General features: G+C 41.3%; 1 protein-coding gene and 1 long non-coding RNA gene across 3 annotated transcripts; one reads left to right on the forward strand and one right to left on the reverse strand.

The window, feature by feature from the left end:
* On the reverse strand, positions 1 to 18498 carry LOC117550912 (guanine nucleotide-binding protein subunit alpha-11-like). 2 transcript variants are annotated; one of them, XM_034223511.1, is made up of 8 exons: positions 18218 to 18498; positions 17730 to 17906; positions 11323 to 11507; positions 11027 to 11181; positions 9865 to 9993; positions 6925 to 7054; positions 5442 to 5595; positions 1 to 2557 (listed from the first exon to the last, which is right to left on the reverse strand). In XM_034223511.1, exons 2-8 carry the CDS (start codon positions 17878 to 17880, stop codon positions 2352 to 2354), a joined length of 1110 nt encoding a protein of 369 aa, XP_034079402.1. In that variant the 5' UTR covers positions 17881 to 17906; positions 18218 to 18498; the 3' UTR covers positions 1 to 2351. The 2 variants fall into 2 exon arrangements, with proteins under 2 accessions (XP_034079402.1, XP_034079401.1); XM_034223510.1 differs by having other exon boundaries at positions 17730 to 17894; positions 18218 to 18497.
* Positions 18420 to 25531, forward strand: LOC117550913. The gene is made up of 2 exons (XR_004569723.1): positions 18420 to 18567; positions 25044 to 25531. It is a non-coding gene; the product is annotated as an uncharacterized LOC117550913 (long non-coding RNA).

Consider the following 25531-nt stretch of genomic DNA (forward strand, 5'->3'; position numbering starts at 1 on the left):
TGTGTGTTCCAAGTTTTTTATTGTTAACTAGAAAAAAGTATTTGCCCACTTCCTCCACCCGAGTCTACACAAAATAAATCCACTGTCACCGTACGACAAGTCATCTCCCAATGCAGAAAAAGTATTTCACTACAATCACAGTGTGTGCTGTGCTGGGTAAACAGTGTTTCAAAAACAGCAGATGAAACTCAATCAAATAGTAGTCATTGGTAAATGTACAATACTACTGTGTAGCAGTATAAACTCTATATACATTTAACAAAAGAGCAGCCAAAACTACTTAACAAACACATGGTCAGTTATTTAAATAATGTCATTGTCTTTTTTTACTTAATGCTCAATAGTAGAGGAGCTCTCGCTTCTAATCAAAAACATGTTTAAATCCCCCTTTTCCACACAATTGTATAAATAAGATGCACGTATTTCTCACTGCGACCTCATATTAATATTCTTCACCCAGCTTTTCCACGTCTCTGATATGAACTCGCCCAACAGTTCTCCGTTCCTTCCCTCGTGACCTTTTCCAACCGGTCAGCCTCTAACTGTGATTTGTGCTCACATTTCTGCTATTGATTTTAATAAAGTGTGTTTATTGCATTGAGAGATGCAACATCTGCTGTTGGCTTTATTGCTGTATGTTTAAAAGTACAAAAGAGGCACATTTCAGAGACTATGACCAGATGTAACTTCATCTGGTGTGCAAACAGTGGCTTATTTTCAAATCCAGCAGTTATTTAGCAACATGAGCATTTATTTGGCTCTTATCCAGCGATATTGACTCTCCTTTTAGCTCTGCATTTGTTCTCCACCAGCTCCTGCAGAGAAGACATTGCTCTCTAGCTGCTCAATGTTTCACCATAATCACAGCTAGTTGCTAACTCTCTGCTGTTTAAGGCTTGGCAGGTGATGAACAGTGTTTTTTATTCAAACTTTTGTGCTCAAAAGCTGCCTGTTGCGTCTGGAAAAAACGCTACGAAGGCAGAGAGAGTGAACACAACACAAATTGAAGTGGAGAGCTAACAGATGCTAACAATGTAGAGTTAGTACTGTCTCATACAAGAAGTCAACTGATCCACTGTTTATCCATTGATTAAAGGCAAAAGTGTTTTCTCTGCAGTGTTTCCAACCAAAACCACACTCTTGTCCTCCTTCATGAGTGTTTCCTCCCACACAGCAATGATGAACACTTTGGAGACTGTTAACAAGCCATTAATCCATCAGTATTTTTCTCTCAAAACCTGTTAAACATTAAACAATCTGCAGTGTGTTGAATCAACACCAACAACCGGTAGATCTACCTATCAAATTCAGCTGAATAGGTGTTTGACTAAGAACTCAACATTCAAATTAGTTTTCTTTTAATTGAATACTCTATTGTGATTCTCTTGTGTATCACATGTGTTTCACCATTTCCATCCAAGTGAATCTCCTACCTACATAGCCTAATGTACAAAAGGTTTCCAATACCCATATTAAGTATGCGAGAAAATATTAATTATTTCCCAAAACATAACATGTGAAATGCGGTATGCCAGTAATACCAGGAAGTCCTTGTGCAGTCAGATGCATTTTGATTCAGGGGATGTTATTTCATACTTCTGATATGGCACCATGAGAGGGACTCACCAGGTGGTAACACAAACTTTCTGCTCATAATAATTGAGGGAGACGGTGCTGAACAGATAGGAACACTGCCAGTGTGAGATTAACTGTAATCAATAGGGATTTTGGCTCTCTGTCAGGAGTGTTTGTGAAACAATCGAAGACTGAGGTGACGTTAATCAATGAGAGAAAATCCCCGATTTAGGTAGTCTGATAATAAAAGATACCGTGGATTTCAACTCATAGAAACAGTTTGTGATTACAGTTTGTGCTTGAACCTGAAGCTGTTGAACATGTGAGTGGCAGTGCACCCAAGCATGGCCCCCATCTCCACTTGGAAAAGTTATTACCCCGTTAGTGGCCGCACAACACCTCACTGCATCTCTGCTCCTGCTTCAATTATGGAGCCACTGCATGATCCAAACACTCGAAATTGGGGAAGAAAGCGGCTAGCTGTGAGACAAGTGGTTTATTCCTTAGCTCCCTGATCAGAAGTCACATCATTATTGTTATTTCTCCTAATTTCCATTCAATTACAGTGTGTTGGTGAAGGTGAAAGAAGACTCCTCCATCGTTATTCTTCAATACACCCTGTGGGAAGGGGGTTAGAACAATGGACGACAGTGTAGTTGTTGTTGTAGAAAAGTAGAAAAAGAAGTCTGGCGTTCATCGGTAAAGGTAAAATAGTGCAGACAGAGTCAAGAACCAGCAGATTTCTTCTTCCAGTTCATCCAGAGCTGTGTAAGAGTTCAGATGACCCCGTAGTCCCGGAGAGATTTGAGCAGCACCGTGTCCTTGATGTCGCTGAACACTCTGCGGATGTTGTTGGTGTCGGTGGCGCAGGTGAAGTGAGGGTACAGCGTCTTCCACTGGTCCCTGTTGTCCCGGTTGATGGCCTGCTGCTCGTACAACTTGCGGATGTAGTTCTTAGCATCATCCGGGTCGTGCCTCTTGCCTGTAAACAGACGTGAGAAAGATACAAGAGATGGAAATAGTTGTGTTGTCAAGAACAAATACACAAAGATGCTAGAATCTTACTTCACTTATTCCTGCTTTTCACTCGTGCACCATTTTGTGACTTTTAAATTATGTTGTTCTTTTTATGTTGAGTATCTTGTGTGTTGCACTGGATTTAAGATTACCAAAAACGTCTCAGTAATTGTCTGTTGTGTCTGTTTTTTTGTCGTTTGTGTGGACTCAGAGCCCAGTCTGCTTTGATTGGTTAGCTGGCCGCCTCTGTTGTGATTTGTCCGGTCCCTTGGCCTATCACGTGCAATGTATTGGAGCGCTCGCCGATAAGAACAGAGGCCTGTACTACGAAGCCGGTTCAACCTAACCTGGATATGTTTGAGTTAGCCGGTTGGCCTAATCCAAAACATACGGTAATCAAGTGGATCGCTCAAGCCAGCCGTTTCCTCTCTAGTTAGGTGCGCGTTCACATGAAAGGGGTGGTATCTGGAGCATTCGACCAATCACAAATATGGAGAAGCGTACTGACAGCGCAGTGTCATACTTCCTGAATGAAAAGTCAAATATATAATTAGACAAATATGAAGACGTTAAACTTTAAACATCCATGACTTAAACACTTTATCCAGGATCAAAGTCACAAAGCTGCACCTGCAAGGTGAATACAGCTGGCAAAAGAAAAAGTGTTTGAAGGCGTACATTAACAGGTTTATGATATCACTGCCCCGTCTAAGACACGATCTGACTTTAATTACATTTGACTCGAGTGTTTCGTCAACTTAATGTGTTGCTTAAAATAATACTTCTGCATACAGTATGTGACACTGAGTGTTGCACAGCCAGATACGGCTCAGCTGACTCAGATAAGGAAATATATGATACATTATGATGTGATATGAATGATAATGGGACACATCGACGTCTGCACTCACAGTGCCACGGACTGTAGGCGACGTAATGCTACTTTGATCCGGTTACTTATGTTGTGGCAGATATGTAATTAAGCTTTCTTAACGTTATATGTTATATTAGTCAGATTGCTCTGAAGATGGGAGCTGATATTCTATTAATATTCACGTTCACACAGTCGGTGATTTTTGCCGGCCGTCTTTCCTGCAACGGCAGTTTAAACTGTATTTCCTTTCTCCTGTAATATAACTTGATCGCTTTAAACTCCGCACACTGAGCTCTGATTGGTCAGCAGGCAGTGCTTTCACTGAGTTGATCTCTTAGCCTGCAACCTAACCTGGTTAGCCGCTCAGCATAAGTTACCATGGAGATCTAGCCCGCTATAAAGAGAACCAGCGTCGTAGGACCGGAAACCCCAAGTTTTCCCTGAAGTTAGCCGCTAAGCGAAAATCCTGCTTCGTAGTACAGGCCTCAGGTGTGTTACATAATGATGTTATTATCTTACGGACCCCGAGTCTGTAATAAAGTTTTCATTCATTCATTACGGAAGTAAACAAAGGCCTATTTGTAGGCAAGGGGGGGGGAGGGGTGGGGTGTGTGAGAGAAACTCCCTCTGGTATTTTGTACAAAAATCAATGTAACACACTACAGGAAAGGGATAACCACTAAAAGCATAATATGGCCTCTTTAAATGAAAGGAAGCTGCAGCTATAAGCAGTGAACATTGACAAATAATTTACAGTAAGTGCTGGTCCAGTTGCTGCCCTCGCTGTGTTAACATGGTAAAGGACTGTGTGGCTTCTTAACAACAGTAGCCTTCACTTTACAGCAGCGATAAAAAGGGCCAAATGGAAACGCAGCATTAGCAACAAACAGAGGAAGAGCTGCACAGAGTTGTTGTTGAGGTTAAACTGAAGGAGCTTCACCCTGTAGGAGTCATGATTTTGTATTTTATCCTCATGGTAAAAGTCAGTTAGATTACACACACACACACACACACACACATAATTAATCACTCACGGTCACACATTTTCCCCTTGCACTCATAAACCTCTCACAAATGTACACCTGGGGGGTGGCGGGAGGTGCTTGCGTGAAGCACAATATCAGTCTGTGGTTGTTGCCATGGGTAACAGAGCGAGAGGGGGGGGTGTCATGGAGGGGAGGTTAGGGCAATGCTGTTCAGCTTTTCACACCAACAGAGCTACAGGCTGCAGTCACATCATTAAGCACACTAAGTACCTGGAAGTGACTCATTTGCGTGTGTGTGTGTGTGTGTGTGTGAAGATTTTATTATTTATTGGTTTGTTGACTCTGATTTGGGTTCAGAGTCAGGATGACACTGAGGTTGAGACTGCGCTTCATTCTTTTTAACAGCGGGTGCATCAGGTTGGGATTTACACACTTTTGAGACCATATTTGACTTTGTGACTCGGAGGATGCTGGATCTGGCTCACAAAAGATTTTGCACAAAGTTTGCACCTTTCTCATATTTGGAATCCTTAGCCAACGAGGCTTTATATTTGGGATTTGACAAGCTCGCATGCCATGCCTTTCCCCATTGTGATCATTCAGTCCAAACTCCTACGCATGAAGTAAGGCGGCTTCCACTTACATACATCTTGCATATGGGGCGGAGCTTTTATTCAGGCTGTGACATACAGGCAGGGGTGCATTTGGTTGCTCTTGCCAATCCACAGCCCTATTCAGCATGCTAACATTTGCTGATGAGCACTGATTAAGTACAACTGAGGCTGTCGGTGTTGTCAGTAGGCTTGCAACATTTCAAATGATATGGGTTTTTGGTGCTGGAGTACAATTCATCATACGAGGGGCCTGAACGCTGGTGCCAAATTTCCTTGCAGTCAATTCAAAAGTTGTTGAGACTCTCCCCTAAACAAATCTAAATGCTGACCTCATGCCTCAGGTGTTTACTAAAAGCAGTTATATCCAGTGTTTACCTGCGAAGCTGGGGAAATATTTCTGCAGGTCAGAGGTCATGATTTTGTCAGCCAGGATGTCAGTCTTGTTGAGGAAGAGGATGATGGAGGTGTGGAAGAACCAAGGAGAGTGGATGGTGGTGTAGAAGAGAGCCAGACTCTCGTGCATTCGGTTCTGAAGACGGAAACAGAGTCACATTTTATACTGGAGGATATTTTTTATAAATGAACAGAACTTTTATGATATGAGTAAAAGCTATCGTAGTAGAAAGCTAACGCCAGGCTTAAAGAAAAAGAACGCTTTCGCTTTACCTTATGTCGGCATAATTATGTTTTATAGTCTCATTAGCCACTAGAAACTTTTTGAGGACACAAATTTGTTATTTTGTGTAGAACAAAACATTAAAATCTCTTCAGCTTGTGTTAACCACAGATCTTATTTCAGGCATCTTACCAAAACACGTTAAAATGAACTCCATTGACTTCGAGGCGAGGGAAGTTCTAAGATGCTAATTTCTTGATTTTGGGATTTATGTTGTTATAGATACATGAACTACACCAGTGAGTTTCTGAGAGATGATTTGGACTCCTCATGGATGGAAAGACAGATTGTGATTGTGACGAAGCCGGGAGGAAAGCAGTCCTTTAAAGAGAGGAGGGGGGGGGGGGGGGTTTATGGAGGTCTGGAGCACACGGGCCTCTGTGGAGGTTATTGAATGTGTTGGCAGACAAAAAAGTGGCTGGGAGAGATAAACAGCTTAGAGGGAGGGGGGGAGGGAGGGGGGAGGGACAGAAGGCGAGAGAGAGAGGGGGAGGTTTTGTTGTGCAAGAGTGAAACCTGCTGGAGGAAGTATGAACTGACTGCAGTGAGAAAACATTCGGAAGAAAAGAACAATACGTTTTAATGGGAAATGAATACATTTTTACTCCATTTAATTAAGCTAACCGCTACTGGCTGTATATAAGGCATTTATTGTTATCATTTAAAAATGTAAAGGCTTTTTTGTATGCTAATGTAACAGCAACAATAATCTATATATGTGGATGCAACTAAGGATTATTTATTAATTATTTATTTATTGATATTTTGTTAGGAATCCATTATAGCTTAGTCTATAAAACATCATAATATAGGGAACATGTCCACAATGATGTCTTTGAATAACTTGTTTTGTCTGACAAATGTTCCAAATATATTTAGTTTACAATGATATTAAACTTAAAAAAGCAACAATATCAAAAACACAAGATTTAAATCGGTATTTGTACTTGAAAAGTTACTAAAACCTTCAATTGATTTTAAAAGCGGTTGCTTATAAATATAACTAATTATTTATTTATTTTAATTCATTACATTAACTCGATAATCAATTCATTGTTGCAGATCTACAATAAGCTACAGTAGGTTGTGTATATATATATATATATATATAAATATTGGACTGTTTAGGCTGTTTCTGTTATTTTGTCCACGCTCTGCAGTGAGGTTAGACGTGTCTCTTACGATGGTCTCTCTCTCCTCCAGGACCTGGTCGTACTCGCTGAGCGACGCCAGGAAGATGAGCGAGGTGACGTTTTCAAAACAGTGGATCCACTTCCTGCGCTCCGACTTCTGACCGCCAACATCCACGATCCTGCCAGAGAGGAGCAAGAGTTAGAAAGGCAAGAGAAAAACAAACAAGTAAACAAGGAAGCCGTGCTAATGCTGTTCAAATGAACACACTTAAGATATAAACAAAGCAGGCACTAGTATTGAGTCCTAAGGTCGACATATTCTCTGTTTAAGGATCTGTACTTCAGATAAGGAGGTGCTGGGTGAAGAAATACAAATATCACTATATTTGTATTCTTCAAATAGACTCGGTTAAATGTATTTTGACCTTAAAAATCCTGACATATGAAAGATAAACTAAAAGCGGTACGGAGGTTTGATGTTGATGGAAAAGCTGGATCTGTCTTTATTAACTCCTGCTGTCTTGCTGCAGGCTGGGCGTAGCTGTGTGAACGACACAGAAGCAGTACCGTCATTCATTAATCTGTCAGTTGTGACGGAGCACAGAGCCTAAACAAACCTTGTCTTCAGTCTAGTTTGTTTGAATTGTGTGTTATACCTCATCATTTAAGAGCAGGTGTAATTTAATTTGGGAACACACAAAGAAATGTGATCTCTGTCTGCTCAGCTGGAGTCAGGTCTTCCTCTGGTTTCATAAAGAAACAACGCAGGTTCAAAATAAACCTTCCCCTGAAGATCTATAATCTCCATCATAAATCTGATCCTGTTGCAGACAAAGCCTCTGCATCAGTCAATAGTGGGTTTTCCCTCAATGCAGTGAATAGTGTGGGGACAAGTGTCTCTTGTGCTGTGTCTCCATTCGGTTTGTCTCAATTGTGTGTGAATTTCGACTGGGTAGCGTAGTTTATTAACTAGCTAGAAACATTATCGATTTCTGCACCGAATCATGCCAGACTGCTCAATTAACCTTTCAAAATGATGGCCTCTTTTGTGTAGTGATATCATTAGTCAATATCAGTGGCGAGCCGTCAGGGCCCTCTGTAAGGGCCTAAGATATTCTAAAAAATAATATTTGAAAACATTAAAAAAAAAACATTTTTTTTAAATATATTGTTGTTACATTTTTCATTAGTTTTACCAAAATAACTTGATTTAATTGCATTTAAAATAATATTTCCAAAGAAATAAATCCTTTGAATCTGCCTGTTCAGTTTCTGTTGGAATGTGAAGGGTTAAATGCCGTCTCTGCGAGTTATGTGAAGACCGGAGAGCTTGTTGGTCCCTCTGTACATTCACAGAGGGCCCGCTATAGTAACTCAATGAGAGAGTAATGTCAAATGACAGTACAATTGACCAATCATATCTTCCCTCTAAATGGGCGGGCTTTATTTTCGCGGACTTTATGACAAGTTCCGCCCGCTGTGAGGTCTATGCAAGTGGTGCAGTGACGCGTCCTAAAACCCGGAAGTAAGCTTCGCTCGGATTCCCTCGACAGAAAGCAACGGGATTTCTCCATAGGGTTTTGGAAAACAAACCTGTTAGATAAATGCACGTTTTGTTCAGCCGGATAATATCCACATGTCTATCCTACTTTTATTATTTTTGAATCATAAATCTAAACGATAGATTTATGATCGATATATTTATAATTAGCATAAGTTCGTTCATGATGGCTCACTTCAGTGATAGTGATGACATCGTTGCGAAATTATTAACCGAGTCATTTTCAAGATTGAGTTACAATGATAAACTGGAGTGGCATAGGATCAGCTGCATGACCCGCCATCAAGTGCTTCATCCAAAAGGACAGGAGGATGGACTTTGTGTTTCAGTGATTTGATCATCAAAGGTAGGCCTAAGTCATTTTCAATGTGGGCCGCCGTGCCGACTTAATTCATTTGTAATTGTTACTTGGCTGTAAGTAAGGGAGCCTGTCATGATAGGTGTTTATATAAATGGTGTTGTTTTGTGTGGTAGAGGGTCGCTGTCATTGATGCGTTTTGCACCCCTGGCCGCTGTTTTGATATTCCGCTGAAGTATACGCTGTGACGTAATATCTCTTCTTTTTTTTTTAGGGAAGGGGGGTCAGAGGGCCTAGGTATAAAAGTCACGGCTCGCCACTGGTCAATATTATATAAAAAAAAACACATGGATAACTTGTATTTGTTTAGCGAATCAACCCCAATCACGGCTGGTCCCAACACTTCAGAAGCCAAGATGAAGTTCGTTGAGGGTGAGAAGTGTCCAGAGTTTCACAATTACAACTTGTATCTTTTCGTCTGTCATAATTCACCCATCCCGGTTCTCATATTGCACGCCGTACTTCTCAGTATGAACCAAGACTGCAGGAAGTGCGCAGTGAAACACATTTGAGTATTGGCCAACCTGTGGTATCATCTTTCCGTGTCAGTCAAGTGATGCCACTGGGCTCAAAATGACTTTTTCCATTGACTTGCATTGAGAAAGAGACCTCAGTAAATCTGTGTGTCCATCAACAAAGTAAACCAACTTCCCTGTACTGACACTTGAATAGCCCTTATTTAAATCATAAGGTCCTGACATTGTAAATCAGAAATCCTTTATTTGTCCCACAACGGGGACATTTACAAAAAAATAGCCAAACTAGCGGAATCCAGAGTTATTTCCCTTTTCGTTCATTTGACGGCGCCGAGACTGGACTGATCGGATTGGAGGCGTGGCTTAAGACAAAAGCAGATGTAATCCTTTATTCAATGAGTGCAGGAGATTTTGGTAATGATTTACTCTGTATTGAATCAATATTTGTTTCATTTGGCAGTGAGCAACTTTAATCAGATTAATCGGCCCAGCTTCCAACGCTGTATCCAGTACCCACATGAACGCACTTAGGCACTCAAAACAGCAAGAGTACAGAAGTAAGGGAATTAAGACTAGTGATCTGAAGACTGTCACCTTAGCGTGATGGTCTTGATGGTGAAGGAGTAGTCGTGGATGCCCGTGGTGGGGAATCGAACCCGCAGCACGTCCTGCTCCGTGGGGATGTAGTCCGGGGCGGAGATGCGGTCCAGGTTATTCATGTAGCTGAAAGAGAGAGGAAGGAAGTTCCATATTGTCTCCGTTTACTCCACAGGTCAAGCAAACTGAAGGGACACAAGATATATGATGATGATTAAAAAAAAACAGTGATTAAAAATACAAGAAGGGAGTGGAGCGAGTCCATATCGCCGTGTGCACAGATGACGGCTTTATGGCTCGTGTTGATACAAGCTGTCATTAGCTACAGCCTGTCTCTTATCACACAGCGCTATGATTGAGCTACTGGGTAAACAGAGGAAATAGGACAGAGAAAACTGAGCTGGCTGAGCCTTTGTTCTGGGACACGTTACATACTTTGAGCGTGAGGCTCACACAGGCGGTGTTACATCTTTTCATGATTTAAAAAAAGAATGTCTGCGGTATTGTGACATTCAGGTTCCCCTAAACACTTTAAAAGATGATTCATGTTTCTTCTGACTCACAGGAGTTTGATGTGCTTCTGTATTCACTCTTTGATCAACTGGTGGTTTCAACATGGCTGGAAAATGGCTGAATAAAGAACATTGTGGGGGAACTAGCCCCCTCCAGTGGTCTCAGTACAAAAACACATAGTATACTCATTCTGAGGGTGTGTGGCAGAAAATGAGGGACATATCAATACAAAAGGATCCTTTCTTTTATGATAATGTCATCAAAAGGTTATTGTCTTTAAATGAAAAGAATAAATTAAGAAAACTACAAATAAAAATACAACTTTTAGATGACACAGCGAAGTATGATGCAAAGCGTAAGTGCTGACAATCTCAAATGCAAACGCAGTGCAGGCATACGTCATCAAAAAGTCACATTTACTGTAAGTGCGTAAACGATGCCTATTCAGACTTGGTAGCCCCATCTGACATATACTGTATACTGTATAGAAACTGAATACTATTTAGTTTAAGAGGTGAGTTTTTGCTTTACTCCCCTGGCATTTCGATGCTGCACCTTCTCTTATAGATTCCCGTAGTGTGATATCATCTTGGACAGCTTGCAGTGACGGTGTTTGCTCACATGACGCTCTCATACAGATACTCACTACTCAGTGGAGTCCAGGAGCTGGTACTCGCAGCGTCGGCTGTAACACACCTGCACCCCCGAGTCGTCCCAGAGGCGGCGGATGGCGTCCACGTAGCCGCGCTCCAGATGGCTGATCTGCACCGTGTTTATGTCATGCAGCCACTTCCCGTAAATCTGAAAAAAGTGGGTGTGACATTCAGCATAAACACTCTGTATAGACTACATCGTGCTGAGTGTGTGTTTCTGTGTTTGATGTGGGCACAATCTCTCTGCCCTGATGCCCGCACCACTCTGTCTGTTTATGTGAGACTATACCTCGTTCTCGGGGTTGAAGTAGGGGATTTTGAGCGCGGTCATGGCTCCCGTCATGGCCTTCATGGCTGTGAGGATGTTCTGGAAGATGCATTTGGCAAAACTCCTCCTCTCCTCCTCTGAGAAGCCTCGTCCGTGGATGATCCTCATCTGCCGGATGAAAGTTGTTTTTCCACTTTCTCCAGTACCTGAGGAATTGATAATGTCTCGTGTTTATTTAATTTATAGTGCATTAAAAAAAATCACACGTTTTGCACCAATTACAGACATGTGCAGCACAATTTCAACCACACAAAACAGTTATATGAAGTACACATCTGTCAACGGGGCTTAGCGTCATCGCCTCGCTGTCGCGTTATCTCTCTGTTTATTCATGCTCTATCTGAGTCTTTATGGGTTCCCTCCCACAGTCTAAACACATGCAGGTCAGCTGAAATGAAACCGTGTAGGGGTGAAAATGTTTGGGATTTGTTTACGAGAGTTAAATGTCAAGGGGGATTTCAAAAAGGTGACTGAAAGACATACAGTCACTTTTAACGGGAAGGATTCTTCACTTCAGGATCTGACTGTCTGGTATATAACAATAATAAGTATTATTATTATATTTTATAATATATAATTAGTATTCCAGACAGGATGTTAAATACTAATAACATTTATTAATAATAATAATAACAAAACAACTTTAAAATAACCTTTCATTTCAAGAAGTTTTACAATAAAAACAATAATAAGACTATAAAATCCATGTACGGTACTGGATATAAAACCGTATAATTCAAGTTTAAAAGGCAAAGTTAAGACACAAACCGTAAAAGTGAGTTTGAAGAATCGTTTTTAAAGAGGTCAGTGATTCAGTCATGAACAAATGTTTGAAGACTTGCTGAACTTTTGACTACGGTTTAAGTTCCAGTTTTTTGGGGCTGAATATCGTGACATAGCTAGATTCTGCTCTTAGTGATGAACTCAAATAATGATTCCCTCAGAGGGTTTCAGCGTCTTTCAGCTCATTGGTTTTAAAGTTCGGTGTTTGTTAGATGATGAAAGCTCACACTGTACACATCCTGCTCAGCACCAAACAGTAAGACAAAGGTTAAGACTAGCTGGTAAACATAGTGGAGCATAAATGAGCTACAGAGCCAAATGTGTCGGTTACCAGTTGGTGGAGACCAAAAACAGAGATAAAGGTAGAGTGAATGCTTCCTTTTCGCAAAAAAACTAGTGGTGCACGATAATTATCGACCCGATAATTATCGGTCCGATATTAGGAATTATGACGTCATCCCGATAAACCCGATGACAGTATTAATAGCCCCGATAATATACAATATATTTTTTGGGTAAAAAAAAAGAAAGAAATACTGCGGTGTGGGTGGATTGGGATGAGGGGCGCTTGTTTTTCACTCGGCTCCTCCCGCTTTGCCAGTACTGTGGTATTAGTGGTTTAAGGAAGAGGGGAGTTTTTCACAAATCCAGCGCTCCCTAACTCATGCCTGGCTGTGACGTAAATGGTGTGCGGCCATGAAGCCAGGACAGTAAACAAACATGTCGTCGGTAGTATGGGACTATTTCAAAGTTTCAGAGTTAGATAGTTCGCTTGCTATTTGTATTAACAAATGCAGAAGTTCCACGAGGAGGGAAAAAGGCAACGAGCTATAATACTTCCAACCTGATTAGTCACCTGAAACATCGCCATCGCTACGATGGTGTGTTAAAAGCGTACGAAGACGACTGAGCTGCTAAACTAGCGGCGAATCCAAAGCCAGCTGCAAAGGCACCGGGGCTTTTACCTATCGATGAGGCTTTTGAAAAAGGCAAGAACTTTATTTGGGAAAATAAATATGGTCACTTTGAAGAGTCAAAACTGTTCTTGGCTTTGTTTTGTTCATAGTAGTAATGCTCATGTCATTTGCTCACTACTAGTCTTTTTTTTACCACCAGGTGTGCAAAAACTACAGGTACATTTAATATATATATATATTATATTATTATCGGGTATCGATATCGGTCTTGAGAAGCAGGAAGTTATCGGTATCTGTTTCAAAAAACCAATATCGTGCATCCCTAAAAAAAACACTACCAAAAATATTATATTTAGGAATGTGATCTGGACGCCATACTGCAGTTCCACAGATACAAATCTAAAAGAAGATTTAAAAAAAACATTGACCTTTTAACACACATACGCAGTTTGCACAGACACGTCTACACATACACAACTACTGACAATGGCAACCTGTTGCACCACCCTCATGGCCAACATCTACATCATAGTAGACAAGTGTTGAGAGGATTAACAGATTTAGTTTGATAAGACTGTTTGTAGCAGTTCAGCCTGCTCATTTTGTGCCGTGGTTACAGTCTGTAAGGCCACAAACACAGGGGTTAGTCAAATGTAGGTGAATAAATGTGCAGAGTATTATTAAATGATTAATCCCCTCTTCAGTTAAGGGCTTCAGGCAGCAGTTGTTGGAGACTTTGAAGCAAGTGACTCTAGTCTATAATGAATTTAATTAAAACCATTATTTTCCCTTTGTCATATATATGTGTTTATTATATCTTACCAAATGTTGACCAAATGTTAAGATTGATGAGTTGGTGTTATATATATATTATTTTTTTAGGTTATTTGGTTGGTGTTAAGGTGTTTTTTACTTTCTTTTAAGTGTCCTTTTTTAACTTATAGATAGCTTATCAAGGTTTCCCATTCACGTATCTCCATTTTGTCTTATGGTTTTACTTGTATTTTAAACTTTGTGAGCAAAATGAATTGAAAGAACAGTATCGGTAAAATCCAAGTTATCAGAAGCTGAATTTCAACAATACTCTGAGTCATCTCAGCGCTGTTTCTCAGCTACTTCTGCAGTTAAGTGATGAAAAACGCCCTTAAAAGAAAACCAGTCAACCATAAGGTGACAGAACCAGATGTCTGCCTCTCACACATTTTCACCCCACGGTTCATTGTCAGCCTTGGAGATTAATAGAACATTTGAAAGTCATCCAACCAGCTGCAGGCCTGTAGGTTTCTGTGGCTTTCAGGTATTCAGGATCCCAATCCGAACCATACTTTGCATACTGTCACAGTGACACATGCTTCACATAGTTTTCACACTGTGCTGCAGGGCTACCAAACAGGACAGGCAGTGTTAAAGAAGGGCATTCCTTTATCATGCCCTTTTAAACTGTCTGAGTTCATTTATTTACCTTATAAAATATAATTGCCATCACTGCTTTTTTAAATTATTTGATCTCATATTAAATTTAAAAAAAAAAAAAATTCAAACTGAAATGTTGGACAGAGGAAAGCATTGCCACCTTACAGGCATGTTTGGACTGCACGGATTGGGATGTGTTTTATAGCTCATGCTCTGATCTCAATGAACTGACGTCAACTGTCTCATCCTACATATCATTTTGTGTGGAGTCTAACATTCCTTGTAAAGACATTACCGTCTTCCCTAATAATAAGCCGTGGGTCACGAAGGAACTAAAGAGTGTTATAAATAGAAAGAAACGTATATTTTATACTGGAAGCAGTCAGGACAAAAAAGAAATTAACAGAGAATTAAGAAATGAGATAAGAAAAGCTAAAATAGCTTATAGGGATAAGGTGGAACTCAAATACAGCAGTGGAAATCTTCGGGAAGCCTGGAGGGGAATCAAATCAATGTCCTCCATCTCCCAGGGTAACAACAATGACAGGGCTAGGAATACAATTAACATTGAGGGAACAAATGAGGCAGACCTCCCCAATGCTTTTAACATTTTTTATTCTCGATTCGAGAAAAATGATTTCTCCATAAACACCTCAACCCTTAGAGAGTCTCTCTCCCCTATCTCAGACATAGTCATTGAACAGGATGATGTTAGGAATCTCTTAAAACGAGTCAATATTAGGAAGGCCCCAGGTCCTGACCATATTTGTGGGCGGACACTCCAGTATTGTGCTAGCAAACTCTGTGGTGCTTTCCAGCATATCTTCCAATTGTCACTTCAGAATAGCCAAATTCCTGATATGTGGAAATCCTCAACTGTAATTCCCATCCCTAAGAAGCCTCATCCTAAAGTCCTAAACGACTTCAGACCGGTGGCTTTAACGTCATTGGTAATGAAAATGTTTGAAAAAATGGTTAAAGGCCTTGTCATGTCAGTAATAGGTGGTGAACTTGATCCACTACAATTTGCGTATCAGGCAGGGAGAGGCGTAGAGGATGCAAAGCTTTTTATAGCCTATTATGTCATTTTAAACTGCCCGATCAACTTGTTTTATGGATTTTAAACTTTCTAACTAATAGAGAGCAGAAGGTGTCTGTCAATGGACGCCTCTCTGACTCTGTCATCACTTCCACGGGCTCGCCTCAAGGATACGTTCTTTCGCCCCTACTTTTTATAATGTACACTGATAAATGCAGGAGCATGCAAGACAACAGCTACTTGGTTAAATTCTCTGACGATACCGCCCTCTTGTCCCTCCTTAGCGGCTCCGAATCAGGCCACGAGGGTGCTCTTACCGACAGTTTTCTGGATTTAAATGTCTCCAAAACCCAGGAATTGATCATTGATTTTAGACGTCACAAGAATGTTCCTAAGGAGTGCATCATACACAATGACAAGGTAGAAATTGTCACATCATACAAATACTTGGGCACCTTTTTCGATGACCACCTCAAATTTGATGTGAATACTGAGTGTATTGTGAAGCGGGGTCAACAGAGAATGCACCTTCTTCGCAAACTGAACTCTTTCTCTGTCAGGCCTTTCATTCTTTGTCGTTTTTACCAAGCATTCATTGAGAGCCTTATTTGTTTTTATTTTATCTGCTGGTTCCATAGCCTTACACTGAAAGACAGGAACAGCCTGAACAGCATTATTAAAACCTGCTCCAAGATCATCGGCGTGAAACAGAGACTTAAATTCCTTCTGTAACCAACAGATTCTGCGGAAAGCAGAGAGCATTCTGAACTCTCCAGGTCGTGTTCTTTCACGTGAATCTCGTCTGTTGCCATCAGGGCGAAGATATGCTCTACCTGCTCAAAGGACTAATCGCTTTTCTAAATCATTCATCCCTTCTGCACTCAAACTTTTAAATTCTTGAAAAGGCTTTTAACTTGATTATTTATTTATTATTGTGATGCTTTGAACTATTTATAGTGTGAATTAGAATTATTCACATCTGTGCTCCCGGGTGTCTCTGTGTGTTTTCTTCTTGTATGTTCCTGCCTGTGTACATGACATAAGCTGCTGCTCATAACCAATTGCCCCTTGCGGGATTAATAAAGTTGTTGATTGATTAAATCAGAGGTGCAAGAATCAAATCAAGTTTTATTTATATAGCACATATATATATATATATATATACAGCGATTTTTGGTCGAGCCAAAGTGCTGTACATGTAATAAAAACACATTACTACAATCACAACAAAAGACAATAATTTACAACAGAAATATAAAAAACTAAAACACAGGGAATAGTCAGGAGTCGTGCTCCGCTCTGACTAGAAGGCCAGGGAGAAGAAGTGTGTTTTTAGTGAGGATTTAAAAAACCCTAGTGTCTGGGCCGACCTCACATGGAGGGGCAGACTGTTCCAGAGCCTGGGGCCAGCTGCTGCGAAGGCTCGGTGCCTGGGTTTTGAGCCTGGTCTTGGGCACTATCTGCAACAGCTGGTCAGCAGACCTTAAAACTCTGGCTGGGGTGAAGCGATGGAGGAGTTTGGCTATATAGGCCGTAGCCAGCCCATTTAGGGTTTTGGAAACAAATAAAAGAAGAAGTACTGAGATATTTTACTTAAGTGAAAGGAGTAATAATAGAGTGTGTATAAGTGCTCTGTCACATGTGAAATTCCTGCATTACTCGGGGGAGATTGCAGACAAAACATAGTCTGTTCCAAGTAAGAGTAAAGATACTCTTATGGACACAGCCCATTCAAAAAGTATAAAAAATAATGATAATAACTATTTTATATATAATTGTATTTATACATTTGTATTAATGCATTAATGTGTTCATTACATGAATGCTGCAGCAGGTCAAATACAAGCTAGGCATTACTATATAATGCCAAGTAGCTTGTAAATGTCGTCATGGCATCAAAAATGTTTTATATTCTAATCAATCTTATAATTAAAATATATATATATTCTCTTATAATAATATATTTTATTGTATATTAATAACAACGTTTTAAATACAGTGTTAAACCTATAATAATTGGAATTTATTATCAATTATTTATCATTAAAATGTGTTTTATTAATCAGAATTTTCAAGTTGGAAATGTAATGGAGTAAACAATTATTATATAAGTAAATATTTGCCAATGAAATGTAGTACAGTAGAAGTATAGAGTAGCAGATAATGGAAAGTAAAGTAGCCTACATTAGTGAATAAAATAAAAATGTGTCACTGACCCAGCAGGAGGATTTTAATTTCCCTTCTCTCCTTCTTCTTCTGCTGCTTGAGGATCCTCGCGATCTCCTTGTCCACCGCGAGGCCGGTCTTGTCCTCCTCCGACAGGCAGCACACAAACAGGCTGGGGCAGCACGGCCAGCAGCCCGCCATGGCCCACAGAAACCCTGAGCAAAACACTGTTAATGAATAATCAGCTGCACGTTATGAGCCGATAAGGACTGACAATAAACTCGTTGTCAAGTTCGGGATTTTCTAATTAATGGACCTGTCAGGATCTATTCTAACACTACACACCCCCCCCCGGAAATCTTACTTTTACATAGACAGGTACACTTTAACAGGTGTTTTTACACTTTTACAGGTGTTTAAATGCGTTTTTCGCCCTTTTGCAGTGTGTTGACATCATATACACCTTTAAATAAACGTTGTGCTAATTCAAGAGAAAGTCAAAGTCATAAAAGTAAAAAAACAAACAGCTTTCTTTTACCTGTAAATCAGACCGTCACACTCCCTGAAAACGAGCAGGGACAGTCTCTTATTTCTTGGTGCGCTCCATTTCTCCACCGGGTCCCCCGGTCCACCTGCGGCTAACAGCTAGCAGCTACTGTCGCTGAAGCGCACAGACAGCGTCATTGGTTAGCCCGCTGATACGGAGTTAAAACTACTTTCTCAAATCTCTTTCAGCCCACTCTAAACAACCTGCCGCCCGGGAAAGTCCACACCGCACCTTCAGAGGAATGTGCAGCTCCGTGCTCCGCTGGAAACGCTCTGCGGCAGGAATGCGCTCTGGGCGGCGACGCGGCAAGAGAGCGGCAAACTACCGCAGCAGCGCCGGAAGTAAGAGGAGTGTGCGTGTAAAATAAGAGCATTAGGTTGTAGCTTATTATGCATATTATACATGTTTCATATTGTAGTACAGTGCACAATTCAACTTAAATATGTTATTTTGTATTCATATTTTACTTGATCTATTTTAAATGATCTTTTTTGGAAATTTTATTTTCCCTTATGTATATATAAAACCCTCTTTTTATTCTTACTTGATGAATTTCCTATATTTATGTAAGTAATAAGGACATATATATATATATATATATATATATATATATATATATATATTATCCTTTTATTCGACATTCTTACTTTTATTATTGTTGTATTTGATCTTAAACTGTCACCAAACCCAATTCTCACTAGATAAATAAAATATTCTGACGATAAGGATTCATAAAAGATTTGACATGCAATTCATATGATCAATTTGTATATGATGATTTCATATAACGAACCAATACTTTATACAAAAATGAGCCACACCACTAAGGCTTCAAATGTAAACAGTGCCTACCTAGCTAGTAATAAACTAGTATAATGCATAATTATTACATCTCATAGGAACAATTGTCTACGATGAGGAGTAAACACTTTTGATTTCTTTAAGTACATTTTGTGTTAAATACTTAATTACTTTTACATAAATGTCATTTTAAAAGATTGACTTCCGCTTGTAACCAAATATTATTCATGCTTAAGTCGTGTCCACACAGAGAAGTGCTGCAGTATATTTTTCCACCTGCAGTGTGATTCAATGTTGATATTGACCACTCCTCATGTATATTGTTCCAAAGTCAATAAGCTGCTCATGAGTCTTGCCTGACGTCTGCGGGACGTAAACGGATATGACAGAATACACAAAGCTGTAGGAACAGGCCAGACTGCTGCGTGTGTTGACAGGAAACTTGATATAATAATAGCCAAAGCTAAGTTTCGCCAAGTTCATGAGTTTTGACACTGACATAAAACTCCAGTAAATGATACTCACAACAACACTTTTTTTTCATTCATTGATTTCACAAGGACGTTGCAAACTAGCAAATAGTACTGTAAATATGCCAGAATGAGCCAGGAGGCTGGTTTTATCTTTAATCCTTCATGGATTTCTGACATCAGGATGACAGTGGCAGTCAGTCCGGCAGTGGCTCAGTCAGTAGGGGCTTGGACTGTGAGCCGTAGGGTCGCTGGTTCAAGTCCCCGACCAGACCTAAATATGGAGTGTGGTCTGCTTCTTGGAGAGGTCCCAGTTCACCTCCTGCCCTGCCGTGGTGCCCTTGAGCAAGGCATCGGACACCCCCCCCCTCTTTACATGCTCCCCGGGTGCTGTGCAATAGCTGCCCACTGCTCCTACTAATAGACTCCTGGTACTAGGATGGGTTAAAAGCAGAGAACACATTTCACTCTGTGTGCTCTGCATGTGTGACCATGAACCAGGATGTATTTATTGACAGAGATTTGTTTTTGGCATGTGTTATTTACTATTTTATTCCTGTATCAGAATCAGAATAGTAGTTTTCACATGAAAGGAATTAGCTTTAGTGTATTGGTGCATACATCAACACAGTAAAAGAGAAAACATTTGGAAAATAAATATATTGAAAGAATACGAAAAGTAAAAAGAAAAAATTAACACAAAAATTAACCAAAACATAAACAAAATGACTAAGAAAATCCCAGTCACAGACAGTTTATCTGACAACATGTACCCCTCCCTCATCGACCTTGAAGTGTAGCCTCAGTTGCAGCACCGTGGCTGCTGGTGTAGCAGCCCAGGTCGATGAGGGGGAGGGGTACATGTTGTCAGATTGAGGAAAACATTCACCAGGAGAGTTTTCTTGACTAATAGAATTAATTCTGGGGGTTGGAGCTTAGACTTTCCCACTTTCAATATTAAGGACCACCCTACGTGAGGCTAAACTTCAAGGTTGATGAGGGAGGGGTAAATGTTGTTGGAATTTGAATCAAATTCACCAGGAGAGTTTTCTTGACTATCATAACGAATTCCGGTGGTTGGAGCTTAAAATAAATGAATTCGAAAATGTACATGGCACTAAGGACCACCCTAATGTATATTTACATTAAAAATAAAAAGCATTGCATTTTTAAATGTGGTATTATTAAATGTACACAATTGTGAGGCCTAAAAAAGCTGTAAAAAAAAGTTAAAATAACTTTACATATATATGTTTTTGTTCATGCTGTCTGACTCCGTTTTGTAATTTACCTACTTTGGTTTTATGTATACTTTCCCACCTAAGTGTTTTACATGGTCAAACCACAGCATTATTTTGAAAGCTCGTACCGGAAGTGGTTATTCTGTAACATGGTTCGTTTTGACAGCAGAATGAACGCGATGCGGATAAAGTTTCGGCTGCAGAGAGCTTCATGTTTCAGCTTCCGAGCACTGAAGAGTTACATATGACTTAATGTGTTGGGAAATATTACCTGTACACCACCTGATTTCAGCTAACTATTCTAAAACAAAGTGTATTTTTATTCTTTGGGGGGGGGGGGGGGGGGGGGGGGGGGGGGGGGGGGGGGGCTTAGTTTTCATTACAAAACGTTACCAGTCGATTTGAATTTACTTTTTATCATTTCCCTTTGCATGTGATACAAAATATTAAGTAATACAGTTGGATACCCACAGAATACAAAAAGTACAACAATGTCTGTATAAATTTTTTATTTAATGTATTTTCATTTGATAAGAACAATGCAATTAAACATATTTCCCAAATAGCGAAGAGAGAGTTTATAAATAGCTAAAGTTCATTTGAAAGCCTTGTTTCTAGTTGGGCGTTGACATTTGAAGTTAAAATATACAGCATTAAAATATAAAACCACAATACATTATTTAGATAAAAAAACATAAGGTGCCCATCACATAATACACATACTACATACTGTACACTAATACACCTGTATAGGTAAAAACTCATTACTGAGCACTATGAAAGGTTGTTCTGTGAGTTAGTGATTCCAGCAGGTTGTATTTCACCCTGAGTGTTTCTGAGCAGAGTTGAAGTGCAGCAGGTATTTCGTCCCTCCTACTCCTCGCCTGGTATTAAGGTGTCAATCTTTTGTCTTGGCCCGCAGAACCGGTCGGTCCAGGTGTTCATTCTCAGGTAGAGATCACCTGAGCTCTGCATCGCCATGGTAACAAGGGAGGGGAAAGACCTGGAGACAGGGGTAGACTGGCCATCGGGAATACCGGGAGTTTTCCCGGTGGGTCGGTGCTGTGTGTGGGCCGGAGGGCCGGTCGGATTTGCAAAAAAAGAAAAACAATTTTTTTTAATTATTATTATTTTTTGGCTCGCTTGGCTGGCTGGCTGGGGCTGGCTGGCGCTGGGCTGGGCTGGCTGGCGCTGGGCTGGCTGGCGCTGGGCTGGCTGGCGCTGGGCTGGCTGGCGCTGGGCTGGCTGGCGCTGGGCTGGCTGGCGCTGGCTGGCGCTGGCTGGCGCTGGCTGGCGCTGGCTGGCGCTGGGCTGGCTGGCGCTGGGCTGGCTGGCTGGCCGTTTTGATAGGCTACCCATGTTCTATCTATCAGATAGTTTCACTTTCACATATCAGTGATGTAGGAAGGGCCAGATCCATTCGCAGCATGGTACGCAAGTACCATTGTCTTGAAGTGGATTCTAGCAGTTATCGGAAGCCAGTGAAGGCAGCGGAGGAGCGGCGTGGTGTGGGAGAATTTAGGAAGGTTGAAGACCAGGCGAGCAGCTGCATTCTGGATGAGCTGCAGAGGTCGGATGGCACATGCAGGTAGACCAGCCAGGAGGGAGTTGCAGTAGTCTAGGCGTGAGATGGCGAGAGCCTGGACCAGAACCTGCGTCGCTTTCTGGGTCAGCTGGGGACGCATCCTCCTGATGTTGTAAAGCGTGTATCTGCAGCAGCGGGTTGTAGCAGCGATGTTTGCAGTGAAGGACAGGTTGTTATCTAGGGTCACACCCAGATTCCTTGCAGTCTGAGTTGGGGAAACAACTGAGGTGCCAATGTTGATTGTTAGGTCAAGAGTGGGACAATCTTTTCCCGGAAGGAAAAGCAGTTCAGTCTTGTCAAGGTTGAGCTTGAGGTGATGATCAGACATCCACTGAGAGATGTCAGCTAGACAAGCAGAGATGCGTGCGACGACCTGGGTCTCTGAGCGGGGAAAGGACAGAATCAATTGGGTGTCGTCAGCATAGCAGTGGTATGAAAAACCATGCGGGCTAATGACTGATCCGAGCGAGTTTGTGTACAAGGAGAAGAGGAGGGGACCAAGAACAGAGCCCTGAGGGACCCCTGTAGTTAATTGACAAGGGTCGGACTGCGACCCTCTCCAAGTAACCCTGTAGGTGCGGTCTTTGAGGAATGAGGTGAGGAGGGAAAGTGCAGAGCCTGAAACTCCAAGTGCTTGGAGAGTGCGAAGGAGGATCTGATGATTCACCGTGTCGAATGCAGCAGACAGGTCCAAAAGGATGATGACAGAGGAGAGGGAGGCTGCTTTAGCAGTGTGCAGTTCCTCAGTGACAGCAAGGAGGGCAGTTTCTGTGGAGTGACCTGCCTTGAAACCAGACTGGTGCGGATCCAGAAGGTTGTTCTGATTGAGATAACAGGAGAGTTGTCTAAAGACAGCGCGTTCAAGTGTTTTAGACAGGAGCGGGAGGAGAGAGACAGGCCTGTAGTTTATAACATCTGACGGGTTGAGAGTGGGTTTCTTTAGGAGAGGGTTTACTCTTGCCTCCTTGAGACTGTTTGGAAAGTGACCAGAAGTTAGAGAAGTGTTGATGAAATGGGTGAGAAACGGTAGAATATCAGGAGCGATAGTCTGAAGGAGGTTTGAAGGGATAGGGTCCAGAGGACAGGTGGTAGGGCGGGCAGAGGTAATGAGGGTAAGAACCTCACTTGGAGAGAGAGGGGAAAAGGAGGTCAGTGTGTGGGTGGAAGGAGGGTCTGGTGACCCAGCGGTGAGTAGAGGTGAGTCAGAAAAAGAAGAGCGAATATCATCAACCTTTTTTTCAAAGTGGTTAACAAAGTCGCTTGACAGAAGGGAGGAGGGGGAAGGGGCTTTGGGGGGGGTCCAGGAGGGAGGAGAAGATGGAAAATAGTTTTTTGGGATTGGAATAGGAAGATTGGATCTTATCTTGAAAGAAAGTGCTTTTTGCCTGAGAGATCGAAGCAGAGAAAGAGGAGAGGAGAGCCTGATAGGTTAGGAGGTCGTCACGATGTTTGGATTTCCACCATTTCCGCTCTGCTGCCCGAAGGACGGTTCTATTAGCACGCAGTGCGTCATTTAGCCAGGGAGCAGGAGGGGACTGACGAGCCTGCCGAGATGTGAGAGTCCAGAGAGGATGAGAGAGTAGAGAGGAGAGTTTCTGCAGCAGAGTTTGGAGGTAGGAGTTGGAACGAGTCAGAGGAAGGGAGGGCTGAGAGCACCGATGAGGCAAAGGTAGAGGGGGAGAGGGAACGAAGGTTACGGCGGACAGGTGCATGATGGGAAGAGATTAGTTTGTTATGTTTGGAAAGGGGTAGAGAGAATGAAATGAAGAAGTGATCGGATGTGTGGAGCGGGTTTACAGAGAGGTTAGAAGTAGTGCAGTTCCTTGAGAATATGAGATCAAGGACATTGCCAGCTTTATGAGTTGGTGGGGACGGAGACAGTGAGAAAGCAAAGGCGGTTAACAGAGATGTTAGTTAGTCTATCTTCCCTGTCTGGAGGTTGAAGTCTCCGAGAAGTACAGCGGGAGGACCAGTTTCAGGGATGTGTGAGAGGAGAGGTGTGTGTGTGTGTGGGAGGTCTTGATAGAGTTGGTTTATTAAGCATTAGGAATTATTTATTGCACTCTATACACATGATGTTAATCGTATTGTATGCTGGCAGCACGTGTGTGGTGTGTGTGTGTGTGTGTGTGTGTGTGTGTGTGTGTGTGTGTGTGTGTGTGTGTGTGTGTGTGTGTGTGTGTGTGTGTGTGTGTGTGTGTGTGTGTGTGTGTGTGTGTGTATAACACATTTTATTTTTGCCATATTATATTGAGTATTCTTTGCAGTATCTTGATGTGATATTTAGAATATAAATCACAATATTTTAATATCATTGAGGGAAATGTAATGATGTTAGCCATATTTCACAGCTTTTTGCCCATTTTTATATATAAGTTAAACACAAGTTATACTGTATACTGTAATAAACCAGCCTACACACTGTAATATAATCTATTACAAATATATAAACATACCTTACTTTATATATATATTCAAGTTGGCAAGTTGTATAATCTATTTTAAACAGTAAATGGACTGTACTAGTGCTTTATCCAGTCTTTACGACCCCTCAAAGCGCAAATATCTTTGGACATGGCATCAACACACCCAAGCAAATTCCTTGAATATGAAAATTACCCAGAATCTGATTTAGATTATTTAATAAAGTTAGGAGAAAGCTGCTGCACGAGGACCATTGTATACTAAGCGTGTTTCTATGTGCTGAAACATCCTCACAGGCGAGAGGAGACTTTGTCCCCGTCTCCGGCTGCTGTGGGAAACAGACGAGGATCAATGATTAACGCGGGGATGATGGAGGTGATGGAGCACCGCCCTCTCTTCATGTGTTCTCTCTTCTAACGATGAATTCACTTTTGCAAACTGTTGTTCATCATTACATTACATGTCATTTGTTAGACGCTTTTATCCAAAGCGACTTACATACATTCAGTACTGTGGACAATCCCCACAGGAGCAATTTGGGGTGAAGTGTCTTACCCAGGGACACAACGACATGCTGACTGCTGTGGGACTCCAACTTGCTACCCCCTGATTCGAAGTCCAGCCCTCTATCCACTGAGCCACAGCTCTATCCACTAAGCCACAGCCGCACTCATCAAGAGAAATCCTTTAAACTAAATGTTAAGGCATTGCTGTTTAAGGGAATGCAATTAAACTGTATTTACTATTCTTTTGCAAGGTTGCAATAAAAGGTGTTTAACATGAA

Source organism: Gymnodraco acuticeps, unplaced genomic scaffold, assembly GCF_902827175.1.
Source record: "Gymnodraco acuticeps unplaced genomic scaffold, fGymAcu1.1, whole genome shotgun sequence".
Lineage (NCBI taxonomy): Eukaryota > Metazoa > Chordata > Actinopteri > Perciformes > Bathydraconidae > Gymnodraco > Gymnodraco acuticeps.